At 42.8% G+C, this 13965-nt stretch overlaps 1 protein-coding gene across 7 annotated transcripts in view; it reads left to right on the forward strand.

Moving 5' to 3' along the window:
• Positions 1–13965, forward strand: part of PHKA2 (phosphorylase kinase regulatory subunit alpha 2) — a 68234-nt gene that overhangs the window by 8976 nt on the left and 45293 nt on the right. For all 7 annotated transcript variants that reach the window (XR_007244284.1, XM_048493819.1, XM_048493813.1 and 4 more), the window contains exons 3-11: positions 7–165; positions 1173–1220; positions 2471–2639; positions 5875–5957; positions 6929–7009; positions 10364–10462; positions 10916–11062; positions 11462–11515; positions 12905–13027. Coding sequence is in view for 6 of the 7 variants with exons in the window: in XM_048493819.1 (XP_048349776.1) it covers positions 7–165; positions 1173–1220; positions 2471–2639; positions 5875–5957; positions 6929–7009; positions 10364–10462; positions 10916–11062; positions 11462–11515; positions 12905–13027 (963 nt within the window). In the remaining variant the exon portion in view is untranslated. The remainder of the gene's footprint in view (positions 1–6; positions 166–1172; positions 1221–2470; positions 2640–5874; positions 5958–6928; positions 7010–10363; positions 10463–10915; positions 11063–11461; positions 11516–12904; positions 13028–13965) is intronic.

The raw sequence follows: 13965 nt of genomic DNA on the forward strand, positions 1-13965 counted from the left end.
TTTCAGAACCCAGTTACAGGATTGCTGTCTGCCAGCACAGAGCAAAAGGATGCTTGGGTCCGAGACAACATCTATAGCATTTTGGCTGTGTGGGGCTTGGGAATGGCCTATAGGAAGAATGCAGACCGGGATGAAGATAAAGCCAAAGCTTATGAACTAGAACAAGTATGTCTTCATTGTCCACTAATTAATTCAGTGGACAAAGAATTAGTTTTCATTACTTACAGTACAGCGACATGAAGGTTTTGGCTTGCTAGATCTGAGTCCGGTAGCACTTTAAAGAACAAAAAGTTTTGCAGGGCATAAGCTTTTGACAGTCAAAGCTCTCCTTGTCAAGACCTGTAATCTTAGTTCATGATAAGTCCCATTGAGTCATATGGGCAGTGTTATAACTTTAGAACTGAAGAGAAGCAAGATCAGTGGTGAGGAGATTATCTGCTTCTTTGACTTTTCATGCCTTGAATAGATTTTGGAATGTAGCCATTGGATTTCATATGAGAAAAATTAAGGATTCTGTATATACAATAGTGAGCAAGACTTCTTGGACATGAGTAGATTCACATAAAACAATCCTAACTGGGGTTTGATCCAGGCCTTACTTAGCTCAGTTTAGGATCCATCCTATACTGAGCATCAGGTCTCTTTGTACACTTAGCCATGGCACTGAGAACATGACAGGATCTGAGACCATTTGCCTTTCTCCTAAACCCGGTGGAAGCAGAGATAACAAGAAAGGTACTGTAGCAGGAGCACTCCATGACCCCAGGGGTAGCCAGATCATTCCAGGATATTCCAGTGCAGGAAGAATACTCCTGATATCAGGATTCACGGTGGGAGGTTACAATTCCAAGGTCGCTTGGTACTCGCAATGCTTCTACAAGACCTAGTGAAGGCTGTTAACTGCTGCATTTCAGTGTGACAGAGAAGTGGGCCACAGTGGTGAGGTGGATTTGGGGCTAGTTCTTGGAACTTACTACAGGCTGTTCCTATATGTAGATAGGGGTGGGGTTAGTGTCCTGATTCCTGCATACCATCTACAGATGTTATTTTCCCCTTTGATGTATCATCTGAAAAAGTCCACTAGCTCACCCCATAAAATCAGAATGGCTGATGGAAGGGATGAGATGGATGATTCGATAATGCTTCTTTTTTCTTCTATTATATTCTTACAGAACGTTGTAAAACTGATGAGGGGACTTCTGCAATGCATGATGAGACAGGTAAGCTTACAAACAGGGTTAAAGTCAATGTCAGGACCAAATCTAACAATATGATTGCAGTTTATGAAGGGCAGGAGGAAAAGATAAGGATTTGGATAAATTAAGCAGTACTCAATTTATTTATAGCTCACTGCTCTCTCTCTCTTGTTTTTAAACAATTTCAGTTCTCAAACAGTGCATTTTGCAACATGTCTGCGTTGCCCTGACATTATTAATTAATATCACTTCTTAAAAGGAATATTAAAGAGGTGTTCCATAAGGGACGTTATATAGCTTTTTAAAGTCACACAGTATGTTTTCCTTTGTTTGTTTTTACACTATTGCTGCTGCTATTAAAGTGAGAAATGCCCCAGAATTGGTTTCTTGACTGCTTTAATGATACCTTGAGGTGACCGCATTGCCTGTGCCTTGGCATGAAAGCTTGCTTGACATGAAACCAGCAGTGCAATCTGGGGGGCACAGTGACGAAGCGAGAGGAAACTGCCGCTACCAAACAAACCTCCAAGCCTGTGCACTGCCTCTGCTCCCCTGGGTTCCTGATCCACTCCACATCCCCATCCATCCCCCCTGCCCCTGGAGGAGGTGAGGGTCTAGATATTCTCGCTCCCCATGTGACACCAATGGCACCCCCACCACCCATCCCGTTGCAGCTTCACCATGGGGGGCAAGTCTCCCACTGGGAGCAGCACAGGCTTACACTGGCAACATGCCCTCTCTGGTCCAAGGAGGAGGGCAAGGAATGGGCTGGCAGGAGGCCAGGCACAGCCCATGGGTCCAGCTGGCTGACTAGTGGCCTGTGGGCGCTGGACATCAATGGTGAGGGAGCAGAGACTTTCCTGAGTCTCTGGTGCACGCTTGGGGAATGGCAGGCTCCCAAGCCGTGAACCCCCCAGGCTGCAGAAAGGAAGCAAGCCCCATTCCTACCATGGGGAAACAGAGGTGCCAGTAGCCACATGGGGGTGTGGGAGAGGATGCAATTTCATTGCTTGCCCCTGGGTGCTTTTTACCATAGGCACGCCCCCGGATATAATTGTAAACCAACAGAAGAATTTGCTGATCTAGTTTTCAAATTTCATGTAGCTCTACCCAGACTGCTTTGTTAGTAAGCAGAGCATGTATTCTGATGAACCTGAGTCTTGATGTATTGAGGCCCATGAAATCAAACCCTGTTGAGTTATTTATTAAAAGCTGTGATTCAGCAAATTTTTGTGCCTTGGGAGCTTCTTTTAAAATGTATGGTTTTTTTGTAGGTAGACAAGGTTGAGAAGTTCAAGCACACACAGAGTACCCAAGACTGCCTGCATGCCAAATATAACACTGCCACCTGTGGTACTGTGGTGGCCGATAATGAATGGGGGCATCTGCAAGTAGATGCAACTTCACTTTATCTTCTCTTCCTGGCTCAGATGACAGCCTCTGGTAAGCTAAAATGAGTAATTTGGAATTGGAATTTTTTAAAAGGACAGAGCTGTTTAAATCAGCAGGTAACGTAGCAGCAGGAGAGTCTGCTGCTGTCCTGGCAGTTTGGGGGAGAAGGGAAAGAGTATCATTCTAGTTCTTCTACTCTCTTCTTGCTGCCAGCTGCACTTGGTCAATGAGAAGATACCAAGCTGATGATACTGACTGCTGGAAGGATCCTGAGATGCCTTATTTGTGGCACTGATTGTACCTGGAGAAGCCAGCATGCTGACTCACCTCTTCTAGCAACCAGCCCCTTCCAGCTCAGCTGGTCTTTATAATTCAGCTTTCCTGTCAAGGACAGTGCCAGGGGCAAATTAGAGGAGGACAACAGAGGGGGCTTTCCTTCTGGCATGTTCCTCCAGTGGGGAACTCTGGCAGCTGATGGATCCCCTCTGTGGGCTCTATTACAAGTGTTGGTTGTGGATGTCTGGGGAAGGAAATTTGCACCTGGCTGCCTTCTAGTGTGTCTGTTGTTCCTTCTTGGATTGAAATGATGCGTTGGATGAGGAGATGTGGAGGAGTGCTGGTGTCGGAAGATATCCAGGGAGATGTAATGGTGCTTGCTTCATGTCTAATCTCCAGCTCATCCCTCAGAATGTGAATGGAGACACTCTGTTAGGTAGCTCCACCTCGACCTTGGTGTTGTGCAATGCCAGGTCTGTGAAAGATAAGATCTCAACAATGTCTGGCCAGTTGCATAAGAAGCAGGCTCACTTGACTGAAACCTGGCAGGATAACTCTGATGTGGTCACTCTGACACAGCTCACATCAGCTGGGTATAAAGTACTTCTCCAACTTCAAACAGAATGATAGGGGTGGGTGGGATAGCATTTCTTTTCTGTGTACATTTCTCAATCATGTACAACGGCGTTACAATGTACAATGGTGTACATGTATCCAGTGTAGACAGAGGCCAGTTTTCATTACATGTACCTTGTGTTGGACACAAGGAATAGATTAGGGATCTTCTGGTTGTACCATCTACCTAGGTTACTATGCTTTCAGCATATGTGTAAAGGCTGCCTTGTCATGTCAGGCTCAGAATTCATGGCCACCATGACAACCATGGGTCTGTCTCAGATAGTTATGAGTCTATCACATGAAGAAGGACATATGCTGGACCTTCCTTTCTGCACTGAGAGGCTTATGGGGATCTGATTAGCAGCTGGAGTTTCAACGTTTATAGTGGTCAAATCAGTTTGGCTGGTTGCCAACTCCATTCAGGGCAGTGGACAGATTTGGGTAGTCCGCCCAGAGAGGTTAATGGATCCTGATGGTTTTCAGGTGGCTCTGGGGAATTTTGAGAGTTTGTGTCAAAAAAACAGACCGGAAAAATTATACAAGACACACGTATGCTGCTAAAGTGGCATTCAATGTATTACCCTCTTATATTTCTAATCATACATAAAATACAAGTGCAACAATCCTCGGGGATAGGGTGGTATAAAAATCTAATAAATAAATAAATAAATAAATTAAATAAATAAATAAATAAATAAATAAATAAATAAATAAATAAATAAATAAAAAATATTTCTATTCCAAGTGGACTTCCTTAGAAGGAGCGCAGGGATTTTCTCACGCGTGGACATCCATTAAGAGAGTAACAAGATTTAGAATGACAAGGATAATGGCAAATACGGAGCACTGAAGAAGGCATCGTAAAGCTTTAGTTACGCGACTAGCTTCTGCTTGCTGAACTTTTTGCTTACTGAATTTTTCTCCGCATTGCAACAAGGCTCCTTTAAATGGACTCCAGAAGGAGATCACGTAAGATTTCAGCCACGTATCCAGAATAACAACATACTCTTGAAGAATAAGAACTTAGTAAATGTCAGGATAATATCCTATGACTATGGTTTTGGATACAAATATATGAAGAGCAGGACTAATACGTTGGACTGTTTTGAGTGTGCACTCAAATATAAGAGGGTAATACATTGAATGCCACTTTAGCAGCATACGTGTGTCTTGTATAACTTTTCCGGTCCGTTTTTTGACACGCTCTTTCAGACGCACGTTTCCATTCATGAATTTTGAGAGTTTCACTGGTGACTCTTTGGAGGCCCTTGTAGCTTCATATATGGCTGACTCGGGCCATAAACAGAGTTGCTCCTGGCATCTTCTTCCAGGCTCTATGAGGCCCCTGGCTTCTTGGTTTACTGAGGAAGCTGAGTGACATGAAATAGACAGGAAGACTTCTAGAGCAACTTTGGTGGAAGTCTTTCAATGAATAAAACATTTAAAGGGTACATCATAAATCCCATTTACAGGCTTATGAGATGGTGGTGATGGCAGCAAAGACTTTATTCCTTGCCACCATTGCCTCAAGAGAATCTCATCCAGCTTAATTGTTTAAAGAGTTTTGTAACTTGATAACACCTTCTCTCTGTGATTCACCTCTGAAGATGCCAGCCACATATGCAGGCAAAACGTTAGGAACAAGATCTACTGACTATAGCCACACAGCCTGGAAAACCCACAACAAGCAGTTGAATCCGGCTGTGAAAGCCTTTGACAAAGCTTATATTTGTTTACTATCTGCTAATTACAATATTGCCCTTTCTTAGAAAGCAGGCAGTGATAAAATACTGATAGTCTCTGTGATATTTTAATATTTATGTGATTGTGATAAGTTATTTTTGATTCAGTATATTGCAAGGCACAGCGCCTATTTGTCCATGAACTCTTTTACTTTCTGCACCAGAGCTCACGTCAGTGCATATTTGTAAATGTTATCAAGATCACTCTTCCTATGATGAATTACTTGACTACCCACAAAGCATATGGCTATTTCTGCACTTATTATTTTATCCTTTAAAAGCAACTATTTCTTAAGGAATTTTCCTTAGTTAAATGTTCAGTTGGCCTGTAACCAATCACAGAACACATCGTTGTGGGTAAGGTTTAAACAGTCGTTGAGCTCTGATGCTAGAAAGTAGGAATCCATCCACAACAGAAAACTAAATGTGTATTATCCTGTGGATGGTATTTTTTACCAAGTAAAACTTACCTTAATGTCTGAATCAGGGTAAAAAGAAGCTTATAAAACCTATATAAAATAGATTATCTTCTTTCATATTATGTGAAACTATACCAAAAAAGACATCTTTCCAGGTGCAAATTCAGTGGGTCAGAATTGTGTTTCTGATGTTAATGAAAAGCAGCATAATTGTTATCCTTTCTTAATTAGGACTGCGTATTGTGTTCACTCTTGATGAAGTTTCATTTATACAGAACCTTGTGTTTTACATAGAGGCTGCATACAAAGTTGCTGTAAGTATGATCAAGTTAGTTTTCAATTACTGTTCATCTCAGGTTAATGTTATGAATGTCTCGAATCCAAGGAACCATTATTTTATATTTCTCTTGGGCATTTGTAATATGTAAATCAGAAATTATTGAAGAGACAGCATTTTGGTGAAAATGTGAATGGGAGGCAAGGTGACAGACTACAACCTGATCTCATCAGATGTTGGAAGCTGAGCAGGGTTGGCACTTGGGCGGGAGACCACCAAGGATGACTCTGCAGAGGAAGGCACCTTTGCTTCTCACTAGTATTGAAAGCACCTTGCTGAGATTGCGATAAGTCAGCTGTCACTTGACATGACTTCACAGTAATGGCCAATTACAGACAATAATGGCTAATTACAGACAGGCTTTACAATAATGGCCAATTACAGATGGCATCAGGTACATGCCAAGAACAGTAGGCGTGCAGCAACTTCCTTATATATTGATACAAGAAAGTTTGCTGTGCGCCACTTCTGCTCTCTGTGTGAGGCAACCAAGGAAGTTTTCCTGTGGGGGTTCAGTTGCCAGCATGCCCCAAGGGGCCTCCTGTGTAATCGGCCAATGTGAATCAATGTTATCTGATTTTTATGGTATTGGAGAAAGTCTTAAAATGACTGAACGGCTATCTTCAAAGTTGCAGAAACAAAACAACCAAATGGAAGATCTGACTACTATGAACTACTAGTCAAAGGGCATGTCCATAGATTTATATTACAAGATGGGGCAGACTTAGCATCTAAAACTTCCATTCAGGAAAGTGGAAAAGAATACCACCAGAAGTGATGGATTAGTTGTTGGCGGTTTTCAGATTAAGACAAGGGAATTATCCAAAAACTCATAGAAATATTGGTCATTCCAAGTTGTAACAGTTCATGGACAATTTATTGCAATTCTTGAGTTACTCTGGATTTAGTTTTAAATGTTTGTCTGCTTTCTTCATTCTTTTGTTTCAGGATTATGGCATGTGGGAACGTGGTGATAAAACCAATCAGGGCATTCCTGAACTAAATGCAAGTTCCGTAGGAATGGCTAAAGTGAGAATGTATTCTGTTTTTATAAATCAGTTTTGATGTAGTGAAATTTTTTTGCTTGCTGTAGAGTTCTTGCACAAGAAGAAACACAATAACATGTTTAATAAAAAGAAAATGACCACGAAAGTTGCTGTCACTAATCAAAGTTATTATATTTCCACTTGTGAAGATCTTGTGCGACCAGTTTCTGGGCACTTTAATACATAAGATGGAAAGTGCTAGGTATTGTACAAGATCTTGCACAAGCACAACTGTTCTAAGTTTATTCATGGCTCTCCATGCATTGGCTCCAAGTCATGGATTGAAAATTAAGCACTATATAATATATCGGATTGCTTCAGTACATCCATGCATTTTAAGCATTATATTATAAGATATTGGCTTCTGTTGTATTTAAATTCAGTACGATGTATTTGGAATTACAGCCTTCAGGTTGTAATGACATTGAGGGGAGGGGTTTCTGTTGATTTTAACAAGGTCTTGGTTGCGTTCCTTACCACAAAGGTAACTCTTTCCAGCAGAGGCGTGTCTGGGCAAACTGGAGCCCAGGGACAAAACCTGAGTTTGGCGCCCTCCCCCCATTGGCCAAACACACAAACCCTCCCCCACCACGACCAAACAATGATTTTTTGCACCAGCTCACAAAATACTTCCCACCCCCAGCAAAACATACATGATTCTCTCCCCACCAACTCTCTTTCCTAATTTTGTCCTCACACCAACCCTATGAGGTAGGTCGTTAGCCTGAGAAACAGCTCCAAGCCAGTGCAAGTGGGTATTAAGCATGTAAATCTTTCACAAATCACCCCTAGCAAAACATTTACCAAACAAATGTCAGCATCATCTCTCACAAAACACCTCAGTGGAATCCATTCCCAAACAGCATCACTTTCAGTGGTGTTTAAACTAGGCAGCCCAGATTCTTCTTTTAAATCCCCCTTAAAGGGAGAATCTGAGGTCCCCAGTTAAAACAAAATTGAAAGTGATGCTGTTTTGGGGTGGATTCTCCCCCACCCTGAAACAGCATCACTTTAAATGTTTAAACTGGGGACCTCGCATTTTCCCTTTAAGTCCATGCCGAAGGGAGTGGATTTAAAAGGAGAATCTGGGGAAATTTGTAGGGTGCCTGCTGTCAGGGGTGCAGCACCAAATTTTCAGGGTATCCTTAGGAGACTCTTCTGATGATACCACCCAGGTTTGGCGAAGTTTGGTTCAGGGGGTCCAAAGTTATGGACCCTCAAAGGTGTAGCCCCCATCTCCTATTAGCTCCCATTGGAAACAATGGGGGATGGGGCACCCCTTTTGGGAGTCCATGTACCCCATGTCCCCTAGACAAATACACCACTGCTTTCCAGATTAAACAGTCGCATCAAGTTGTGCTTTTCCAGATAATGCTGTAAAAGTGTACTTCTAATTGTATAAATAATGCCTATTTCAGTGGGATGAGATTCTATCAACTTGTGCTAATAGAAACTACTGAAGACATTCTGTTCCACCAGCATGACAATATTAATTAGAAATCAGAACCAAAAACTAATTCTATTTCTCTTTTTTTACTGGGCTAAAATCTGTACAGTGAATATACTGTGACAAATTGAATTCATATTTCAAGAGAGAATAGCCAAACAAGGAATGTGTGATCGGAGTTACAAAGATGTGATACCATATATTCCCCAGATATTTGTTAGCTACTCTGAGACTTGTTAAAGAAAAACTATACATTTAAATAAATTAGAAGAGGTCAAGCAGTGTTAAATGAGAAAGGAATCACAGAATCATAGGCCGTTTCAAGACGTGCTTCATTTATGATGGCCTGGGGCTGTGAAGTGTTTCCCCAGGCCGCCGCTCTCGCATTGGCCAGCAGCGGGCGCATTCCGGATTCTTCTTCCCTCCCCCCAGGGCGGGCGTCTGTCGGCTTTCAAACAACAACCCTTTTAAAGGGTTGTTGCTGGGGAGGGAGCATCTTCCCTGCGGCGCAGTGCGAATCAAGCCGCCTGGAAGACGCTGTCTCCCGTCTCCGCCCCACCATTTTACAGTGTCCTCCTCGTCAAATGCTGGATATGCGTCAGAAGCTCCTCGCTTCACACTGTCCCTCCAACCTCCAGGGGTCGGAGGGCAGCGTGGGCATGGGCTGGCACGCTCTCGCAGGCGACGAGGAGGACACCGCAAGTGGGAGGGAGGAGGGGGAACAGGCGGCTCCGGCGGCGGAGCCGCCTGCCGCCTGCCGCTCTCCGCTTCTCCGCTCTCGCGATAAGCTTGCATGAGTTAACGGGCTTGCGTTTCATCACCGCAAGCACTCTTGGCGGCGCGCAAGCTTAAGGAGGCCGTGCGGAAACGGCCACAGAGTTGGAAGAGACCACAAGGACCATCTAGTCTAAACCCTGCCATGTAGGAACACATAACCAAAGCACTCTCAACTGATGGCCAACCAGCCTCTGTTTAAAACATCTGTTTAAAACCTTCTGAAGCAGCATATTCCACTGTTGAGCCCTTACTGTCAGGAAGTCCTTCCTAATGTTTAGGTGGAATTTCTTTTAGTGTGGTTTGAATCTATTACTCCAGAAAACAAGGTTGCTCCTTCTTCAACATGACATCCCTTCAAATATTTACACATGGCTATCAGGTCATTCCTTAACCTTCTTTTCTTCAGACTGAACATACCGGGCTCCCCAAATCTGTCCTCATAGGGCATGAGGACACCTTTTACCATTTTGGTCACTCTCCTCTAGACATGGTCTAGTTTGCCAATATCCTTCTTGAATTGTGGTGCCCAGAACTGGACTCAGTATTCCAGGTGAGGTCTGACCAATGCAGCATAGAGTGGTAATGCACGAAACAGGCCAGACCTTGAGCAAGCCTGGTAAGAGCTGTAGAGTAACAGCACTTCTGAGCATTCTTGCTTTGGAAGTATCCAAGAGAATATGGTAAGGTCTGGACAATTAGTATCATGGATCCGTTTATAAAAGTAAAGATAACAGCCTGCCTCTCTGGTTTATTAGGAGGTGAAATGAGATTAAATGGGGTGGATCCAGTTGCATGTTCTCTTGAGTGCAGGGACTTTTGCCTGTGGAGTACAACTTTTCTGTCTTCCTCCTTTCGTGGCAGACCAAAATAGACCCTTAAATCTTGCTTCTGGGGAAGAGTCGAGCCCCGGTAGCAGGATTGGGGGGGGGATTTGGGGGTATTAAAGGAAGCAGGAGCTCTGAAAGTCACACTTCTTGGGTGGAAGTCATTGCATCTGCAAAAAAAGCACCATCAAATCCACCCCAATAATTGTTTTAATATTTGTTAAATTTAAAGTTTCATTCATTACTGAGGTTGTTGACAAGATTCTGAACAACTGTGTATTTTTTGAAGGCTGCATTGGAAGCAATTGACGAATTGGATCTTTTTGGAGCTGGAGGAGGAAACAAGTCAGTAATTCATGTTCTTCCAGATGAAGTTGAACATTGTCAGGTAACTCTAAAACTCTTTCTGCTGAGGGCAGTGTAGCTGTAAAACAGAATTTACCCTTTTTAAAGCTCACACTAAACATATCTGAAATATTTTTTAAAAACTATTGCTACAACTAGCATTTAGATCCATCATACAGATATTGTTGTATATGATTCTCCACTATGGAAGGCAAAATGTTTGAGTATAGGTATCCCATGGGTGTTGATGAGAAATCTCTGGCATTATTGGCAGTTTATGGCCTTATTCTGTTACAGAATGCACCATCAATTGATGTATGTACTGATGATAGCAAAAATAGTGATCTCTGACTTGTGGAAAGAGTTTGTAACTTTGAGCACAAGCAGAGTATTCTTTCTGTATTGAATAAAATACTTTGAAATAAACTAATTGTTTTTATTTTATCTTTGCTTTGTCTTTTTTTTTTTTTGGTATGTGCCTGTGTATTCTGCTTAGTCTATTCTATACTCCATGTTGCCGAGGGCATCCACATCAAAAGAGATCGATGCCGGTTTGTTGTCCATCATTTCTTATCCAGCCTTTGCTGTAGAGGACATGAACATTGTTAATGCAACTAAAAATGAAATTATCACCAAGCTCCAGGTAAGAGGCCAATTTTTTCTTTATTTTAGCTTTTCTAAAAACTCTTGTATTCATTTGTTGAGTAATAAGTTTAGACCTATACTTAAGGATGAAGGAACGCAGAAAATAGCATCCTGTGTCGTGAAATGCAAATGCATTCATACACACATACACATATATATGCACACACACCAGAGGCATAGCAAGGGGGGAAAGTGCCCGGTGCACTGGTGCGTTCTCTGCCCCGCCCCGGAACGACCACGCCCTGGAACGACCATGCCACCGCCACACCCCACAGGGGTGTGTCCAGTGCATCATGCCCCCCTTCCCCTTGAAGCTACACCTCTGACACACACAAAATATATAGACGCACCCAATAACAAAGTTCTCACACAGTGTTTGTTCTGTTTGTCTTCCCAGGGGCGATATGGCTGCTGTCGATTTCTTCGAGATGGTTATAAAACTCCAAGAGAGGTCTTGCTTTTGCAGTTCTTGAGATCTTGTCTTTTGCCACATCACATTGCTGCCTGTCAGATAGCAAAACTGGAAAAGCTACAACAGCATGAAAACAAGAATGCATACAATGATAGATAACAAAAACAATAAACATTCTGATGTGTTTATAACTGTCATTATATATGTTTTAGGTCTCATCAAGCAAGGCCAGTGTCAGCACACCTGGAAGTTTCTAGAAGGGGCCCCTGCTGCCAGCACCCCCTGCATACTCACTTGTCACCTCTCTTCTGGCCATGTGCCCTGCTGTGTGCATTGCCCAGTGCTACTGGGGAGAGGTGTGCAGGCTGTTGTGAGCACTTTTCATTAATGTCACTATGACTAATAGTATTGTGAAATGTTATGCTGCTTGTAGCTGTCAGTGAATCTGAGTTTGGATATAGATTGGTTGAAGACCTTAATGCCCAGATTTCACAATACAAACTGAATTGGATCACTGATGGGATGGGAGCATGCAGGTGGGATGTAAAGAGGGCATGAATGACTAATGTTGGGCAGAGGAGGGGAACCATGGGAGCCCTGTGTCTCGGGTCTCCCAAAGCTTGGAACCGGCCCTGCTGTCAATCAAGAATTAAACATATTGAACTCCCTTTCATGAATGAGGCATAAAAAGTCTTGGCTTTGGCCTTTTTAAATTCCTGAAGCCCAATCAGGAAGTCACCCAGTGACTTCACCTACCAGTGATCCAATTCAGTTTGTATTGTGAAATCTGGGCATTAAGATCTTCTGCCAATTAGTCATAATGACACTTAATGAAAATTTAATGTAGTGTTTAGTTCTAGGTTATTTGGAAATATTTTTAATCCTGTAAAAAAAAAAAGCAGATGTAATAGGTTGGTCATTTTGAAAAGGCAAGGCTAAGTACGGCCTGGTTCAGATATCATTTGTTTAATCCTGTGAATGGTGTTTTAGACTATCAGGAACATGCCACAGGCTCACAAAATCTCACAAAGTCCATCTTGTACTCCAGTGCCCTTCCTTTCTCATTTATGGGAGTAAACTGTGAGACATGATAATTAACTGGGAAAACTGTGGCATGGACCAACAATTATTCCAAACTAGGGACTGAAACCACAATTCTGTGAACTTTGTGTGTTTCCAATTGAAATATTTCTCAAGTAGTAGGTTTGTCTGAACAAGGCAAGTCCAAGATAGCACATAATTTCTGGATTAGTTATGTTTCAGTGTACTGTTAGTCCTTCTGTGGGTACAGCAGCATGTAGGCTATGAGCCTGAACTCATATGAGTAGGGACAGGATGCGAGTAGGAGAGCCAGAGGGGAGGTCATTCTGTGGAGTATCTGTGAAATAGCAATAATGAAGCATGCAACTTTTTACTATCTCTTTCTAGGATCCAAGTCGATTACACTACGATCCCGCTGAGCTCAAATTGTTTGAGAACATAGAATGCGAGTGGCCTGTATTCTGGACATATTTCCTCATTGACGGTGTGTTTAATGGTGACAGAATTCAGGTAAGAGCAGGAATGAAAGCAGGGCTGAAGTTGTAATTAGCATTTTGATAGCTGTCCATAAAACTGCTAAGATGTGGCTTTTGGGCAGGAGATGAGCAACCTGATTGTACTCTGGTTGCCAGTTGCACTGGATAGTGCTAGGTTAGATAATTCAGGTGACTCAACAAGGAGAAGGCAGCTTCATAACTTCCCTTTGGGATCCTTTATAGTGTAGCATCAACTACGACCCTTTCCGCACGGGCCAAATACAGCGCTGTGCAAACGGTGTAAATAACACTGATGTCGCCCCAATCCGTTAGCACAGCAAGCACATCAGCAGGGCTGCGAGAATTCGCATGGCGGTGCAGCGAGTTTTTTTGTTGGCTGCACTGCCATGTGAAGTCTTGCAGCCCTGCCAATGTAGCTATGCAGGAATGCACACATGTACTCCCACAGCAACGTTGACATTCCATGAGACCCTGATACAACCCTGTGCGCCTGCATAGCTACACAGAAGTGAATGGGAAATTTTAAAAAAAGCAAGTGTGACTGGAGCAGAAGCGCCTCTTGCCCGGCCTTTCACTCGGCGCTGGTTGCAGAGCGCTGTTTTTGGAAAGAATATATGCTGTTTTGGGGGAAATAGAGCATTGCAGTTTTGTTGCAGAAATGGTGGCTGTGCAAAGTTCTCTCCCAAAACATTGTTTTTACCGTCCTTAAACCAATGTTTTTGGCCCATGCAGAAGGGGCCTATGCAAGGCAAGTAGGACAGAGCTAGAGTATCTCTAATCCTGTTTGCTTCTGAAAGCTCAGCATTATATGTGTGTATAAATGTGGTTGATAGGAACACCTTCCTCCCACATACCTTTGAAGTTCATTAGTACTTCTACACTACATACAAAGAGCAAGTGTGGTGAATGGGTTCAGAGTACCGGAGTAGACCCAAGTTCAAATCGCCTCTC

The sequence above is a fragment of the Sphaerodactylus townsendi genome, linkage group LG04, assembly GCF_021028975.2.
Source record: "Sphaerodactylus townsendi isolate TG3544 linkage group LG04, MPM_Stown_v2.3, whole genome shotgun sequence".
Classification (NCBI taxonomy): domain Eukaryota; kingdom Metazoa; phylum Chordata; class Lepidosauria; order Squamata; family Sphaerodactylidae; genus Sphaerodactylus; species Sphaerodactylus townsendi.